This window comes from Echinops telfairi, unplaced genomic scaffold, assembly GCF_000313985.2.
Source record: "Echinops telfairi isolate 266 unplaced genomic scaffold, ASM31398v2 ScPeMD7_2291;HRSCAF=2852, whole genome shotgun sequence".
NCBI classification, from domain to species: domain Eukaryota; kingdom Metazoa; phylum Chordata; class Mammalia; order Afrosoricida; family Tenrecidae; genus Echinops; species Echinops telfairi.
The window spans coordinates 7,758,387-7,764,386 of NW_022106189.1; the positions used below are offsets into that span (position 1 = coordinate 7,758,387).

Below are 6,000 nucleotides of genomic sequence, written 5' to 3' on the forward strand. Positions count from 1 at the left end.
AAAATGCTCCTTGGTTGGTGAGAGTGCCTCCTGTATTTTGAACCTGTTATCAGAAAGGGCCATCCCTAGAGGGCATTAAGCTTGCTAAAGCTAGGGTCAGCAAAAAGAGAAAGATCCTCAATGTGACAGAGTGACACTGCGGCTGAAATAGCAGGCTCAAACATGGCAAGGACTGTGAGGATGGGCAGTGTTTTGTTCTGTTGGACACCAGTTGAAGAACAACCTGGCACCTAACAACTACTACTCTAAAAATCTGGGAACACTTGTTCTTGTAAAACGTACCAAGTGTTAGATATCTTTCATTGGGAGGACAGATGGTGAGGTGTGAAATGGTATTACTCTATTCATGTACAGTTCAATTCCCCCTAAGTGTGGGCTGGATGTTGTAACTCTCTCTAATAGAACAAGGCACAACATTGCATCACTTCCATGGGCAGGCCTTAAGCAAGTGTTTTTTGGCTTCCATGCTCTCTTGGATCACTCATTCTGGGGAAGCCAGCACCATGTTGTGAAAACAGTCTTGCCCTTCAGGGGTCACAAGGGGAAATGAGGCCTCCAGCCAACAGCCAAGTCAGTATGAAAGCAGAGCCTCCAGGAGCAAACTTCAGACGGCTGTGGCCCCGTCTGCAACCTCTTGAGAAACTCCCAAACTCCTGACCCAGAAAAAAAGAGATAAACTTTTTTTTTTAAGAAACGAATTGATACAACAGAAAACTAATACAGGTGCTGAGCCTTTAGGTGTTAATGAGGACTAAGCATGCTTAGAAAAGTAGTATAAGGCTGAGGAAAGCAAATGTGTGTAACTGACTAAAAGAGAAGATGGGACATCGCTTAAAATGTTCTTAAAACTAGAGTTGAACTTGTGAGCTCCGTGAATATATGAAAATGTCTACTAAATGCCATAGGCATTCAACTATTCCTTTTCTGAATCATAATAGTGTAGAAGAAGCAAATTATCCAGAACTGTTAATAGCGACTTTATTGTTTCACTGGTGGAAAAAAAAATCATGATAACTGTGTGATGCATTTCCCCCTAAATTTACAATAATGAAAGCTTACATAAATTATATAGATCACAAATTTTCTACTGTCTACTATTTAGAACAAAATTATTTTGATAAATATGCCCAGGAGACAACATAGGTTCTTAATGGATCACTGCATACAAATATGCAAAATATAGCTCCAGGTTTCGACCACGGTGCTTTAGAAGTCTCAAACATGCATTAAAATATTCTACTTTTGAAGAGAATATTATATATGGCCTCATCTTGAATTTAGAGAAAAGTCCAAGGTGAATTCCACATACAGTATTCCTTTCTTCTAAATTAATCTCAAGTTGGACTAGAGAACAAAGAGACAAGACACTTTTGGGTTAGTACTCCCCAGTAATGGAAAAAATTACACAGTCAACAATGGGGGGAAACAAACACAGCAGAAAAAAAGGAAAGCTTCATTAGTGGCTGAGATAAATGGGTGTTTTCTCTTTGTTTTTAAAAATCACAGGAATTTTAAATAGCAGATCAGTCATGCTACTCAGGGCGGTCAGACAGACCTGAACACTTATGAAGTGAATAAACTTTATTAAGGTCCTGCAGGTGAGCGTCTGGAGGTGCTGGGTAAAGCACATGACAGGTAAGAAAGGGAAACCGACCTCAGCATTTCTGAAAGGCACAATCTATGGACAGGAAACTAGTATAATAAAACCCGCACTGGATGTAGATGGAAAGGAGTATGTGAGACTGTTTCCTGGTTAGAGGACGAGACCTTCATAGATTGGCCCCTCAGATTCTGGTGATTCCCGCCTCAGACGCAAATGCTCCAGAGTGTTATGGAAATGTTTGTTAATCTGTTCTGTTTCTTCACTGGATTCAAGATTCGGGAGGTCTTCTCGAATCTTCTGGATTAGCTGATTCAAAACTTGAATTGTTACCTACAAAAGAGTATGTACAATTTCATGATCAAGCAGGTACTACAAAAATGGAATTTAATAAAAACTGTTTTGTGGAGCTTGTGCTACTTCCATCAGTTTCCACAGACACTATGAGAAAAGATAAATGAGAAACTATCAAAACGAAACCCAAACCAAGTGTGATGGAATCAATTTCAACTCAGAGCAACCCCATGCAGGGTTTCTGAGGCTGCGAATCTTCACAGGAGAGAACGGCCTCAATTTTCTCCCAAGAAGCAGCTGGTCACAATTAGCAGTTCAATGCTTACCTGACAGTGCACCAGAGCTCCCAGTAAAAAACCTAGCCAAATGCATGTACACGCACCAGCATGAGTGGGGCTTCAAAAAGTTCATGGAAAAAAAAATTCCATTATCTTTTAATTCCGTTTTTCCATAATCTTAACAAAATAATTCAAACATGAGCTAATAAAAGAACAAAAGCACAAACTTATTTAACCTACAATTCTTGACTAACATCACAGTGGTAGAAGATAATGTACTAAGAAATTATTTTAAACTTGAACACAATAGCAAATCAGCCCAGTACTGGCATTTAAAATGTATTCTGTTTTTCAAACAGGCAGTGGCTAGTTTATATGACATCAAAAGAAATGTGAATTTTCTTGTATTAGTTCTTCCATTAGAGGGTGAACTGATTTGGTCACAACTAATCAGCAAAAAGAAGCCCTGGTGGAGCAATGCACTGTGTTGGGCTGTTGGCTGAAAGGTTGGTGCTTCCAACCCACTGGCCACCTGTGGCATGAGGCAGTCTTATTCCACAGAGATTACAACCTTGCAAATCCTACAGGGCACAGATCTACTCTGTCCTATCAGGTAGACATGGGTCAGAAGCCACCCCAGGGATCATTTTGCAATGAAACAACAGACAGGCCTATACAATGACGAGTAAAAACACTTGTTAGGAATGCACTGCTCAAAACAATGAACAATACAAGACCAGAGGGCAGCATTTGTCCCAAAACAAAGCTCTGAAAGAAGGAAGGGGCAGGAAAGAAACACTAATGGCTACAGGAACACAGGCAGGAAGCACTCAGAGTGCCGTTATACTGAAGGAAGTGCTACTAATGTTACAAAACAAAATGTGTATGTTGAATAATGGAAAACAGATGTGCTCTGTGAACTTTCAGCCAAAACATTTTAAAAAGAGAGAGTAGTCCACATCATTGATAACTCCCAATCAAGTATAGTCTGATAGCAAAGATTGTGTTCTCTAGCTTTTTAATGGCTGATTTTTTCAAAGAAGCCTTTCTTCTAAGGGACCTCTGGGTGGACTTAAGCTGCCAACCTTCTTTCTGGTTAGCACGTAACCATTTCCCCACCCATAAACTCCCACTCACAAGTCTCACAGTGAGATGATTTGGAGAAGGAAGACAGCAAAGTGAAAAAATCGAATAGCCTAAGAGCAAACGAATAGACTTTAGATTCAGGGTTGAAACCCAGTGCCCACTTTTCTGCTCTCTGAACTAACACTTTATCATTGGTTCACTAATGCTTTAAAGGCAGTAACTTACCGCATCATTCTCCTTTTCATAAAAATAGATGTATCTGTTCAGGATTTCTATAAAAAGCTGCACTTGTAGAGAAGGATCCATGCATTGATTTGCTATTTTTAGTGCTTTTTTTAGGCACTCCATTACTCTCTTCCCTCCATGAAGCTAAAATTAGAAATGTGGGGGAGGGGAAATAATGCAATGATTAATAATTCACAAATGTCCTGTTCTCACACAAAGAAATAAATACAATGTTATAGTGCTTCATCATTTTAAATCCTTTGCATTCTTTTTTTTAAAGTATATAACTATATTTTTAAACAAAGGCTAGTGGTATCAGCTTGCTTATGACATAAACTGGATGTTATAATATCCTCAAAGTGGAGGTTTCACCACAGGATGATACTCTCAATATATTACTGTCCACTTCAATTTACAAAACAAAGAACTTTGGGGGGGGGTGGTTAGATTCCCAGGCACTCTGAATCATCCCAAGCTGGGCACCAGCAAAGGCAGCTAGTCCCTGTTAATGATCACCCCTCTTTGTCAGAGTCAAGAATGACCTCTCTCTTTACCTCCTCCCCATTTTTGTCTGTGTTTCTGCCAGACCAGAAGAGATGTGCACACGTGCTCACAGCCCGGCCCTGGTCAGGTTTCTTCAGAAGTTTGGATGCAGCAAGGGCACACTGAGTCCTCAAGGGTTCATGATTCTCTTCACTGAAGCACTTCATCCTCTCAAACGTGCCAATGATCAAGGTAATGGCAGCGAGCTGTGCTTTGGAATCACTGATTTCATCTTCATACAGAGAAAAGGCCTGGGGGATACACAGTAAAATGGACTTTAGGGAATCGCCATCCAAAATACATGCCCCCAGTCCCCCACCTGTGAGAGTCTGCATGCCTTCCTTTTTCTTGGGGAGGCATAAGATATGGCTTCTAACAGTCAATTTCCAGACAAGTAAGTTGTATAACAAAGAAATCCATTTAACTTTAACCCAGAGCTCCCAAACCACATTCACAAAGTAGTTTTTCCCATGAAATATGTGTGTGTCTCTCATGACACACTTGGAAATCTAAGACTTCATTAACACTAGCATCTGTTGATTCTGCTACTCTACATTAGTCAATATGACTACAGTCTAAAGCGGTTCCAAGCTGGTAAAGAGATTATCCATATGCACTGTCATGGAAACTACAGAAAAGCAACTCACTGGACAATTAAAAAAAAATTAAATCACAACAAAAAGGGAAGAATAGATCAGCACCTGGGACATAAACTCATATGCTACTGTTTCATGATTTTCAAAACCAATTTCTCCAGCAGCTAAGGCCCCTTGAAGAAACAGCCTTAAGGGCAATTCTGCCAGTTCTGCCTTGATCAAGGCGCTGATAGTCTGGTGAGCAAATGAAAAAATCTTCTGGCATTTCTTTTCCCATTTGTCATCCTAAAACAAGAAAGAAAGATTTTAAATTACCTTAAGTTCAAGAATATCCATCTTATTTAAAATATCCACTATAATAAGAAGTAAACAAGGCAAAGCTGAGCACACAGTTTTACCATCATCTTCCTTCTCTATCTTGTTTATGAAACACAAAGTAAAACAAACAGGACATGTTCTCAAAACATCCACAGGAGGTTGCTGGTTTTGCCATTTTAAAAATATATTACGTGTTTGCTTTCCCTTGATCAGAAGAGTCACACATTCTCAAATTAGAGAAAACACAGAAAAGAATTTTAAAATTAAAACAGATATTATTATCACCCATAATTTATAGGTGCTAATCACTGACAACTCCCTGATGTAAACATTTTCTCTTTTTTTCTTGTGCAAATATAAATATATTTGGGATATTCATAAGTGGTTTTGTATTCTACTTTTTAAAAGCTCACTGAAAATCAATTAAAATACTAGTTGGCCTCTGACTACACATAATTTGTATCCAAAATTTTTTCTCCTATTTTGTTAAAATCATTTTCCTTATGATACTTGGAAGATTCTAAAGACCACAAAATATTACACAAACTGGATGCAGCATGACTTGTTTAACTACTTTCTATTCCCTTTGGAAATAATATGTAATACCACTGATGAATGACTGCTATACAGAAAGTCTGATCAGTTCTCTATTTCCTCACTATAGTCATAGAGGAGCCCTTGGTGTTGTCAGGTAAGCAATGGACGGTTAACTATAATGTCCGCTCAAACAACACTCTGAAGATGATAAAGCTATCTACTCTTATAAAGAAACCCGACATAGGGTCACTTGGCATTGGAATTGACTTGAAAGCAGTAGGTTTGGGTTTTGGTTTAGTGGTGGGGTGAGACTGCTAACTAGAAGGTCAGCAATTTGAACCACCAGGCACTCTGAGGCAGAAAGATAAAGAGTCTGCTTCCAAGGGTATTTATAGAGGTCTAAATACAGGCATGTACACATGCACATATATTTATATATGAGGATGGGGAAATAGATCTATGTGCATATATTTATAGGTTTAGTATTAAGGTAGCAGATGGACATTGGGCCTCCACTCAAGTA

At 39.0% G+C, this 6,000-nt stretch overlaps 1 protein-coding gene across 1 annotated transcript in view; it reads right to left on the minus strand.

Moving 5' to 3' along the window:
• Positions 1-961: 961 nt before the first annotated feature.
• The window catches only part of VPS35 (VPS35 retromer complex component), a 45,546-nt gene continuing 40,507 nt past the window's right edge, over positions 962-6,000 (minus strand). Inside the window, exons 14-17 of the mRNA XM_004704702.3 lie at positions 4,728-4,907; positions 4,038-4,277; positions 3,484-3,627; positions 962-1,933 (exon numbers count right to left, since the gene is read on the minus strand). Of these exons, the coding sequence (XP_004704759.1) occupies positions 1,754-1,933; positions 3,484-3,627; positions 4,038-4,277; positions 4,728-4,907 (744 nt within the window). The 3' untranslated portion in view covers positions 962-1,753. The remainder of the gene's footprint in view (positions 1,934-3,483; positions 3,628-4,037; positions 4,278-4,727; positions 4,908-6,000) is intronic.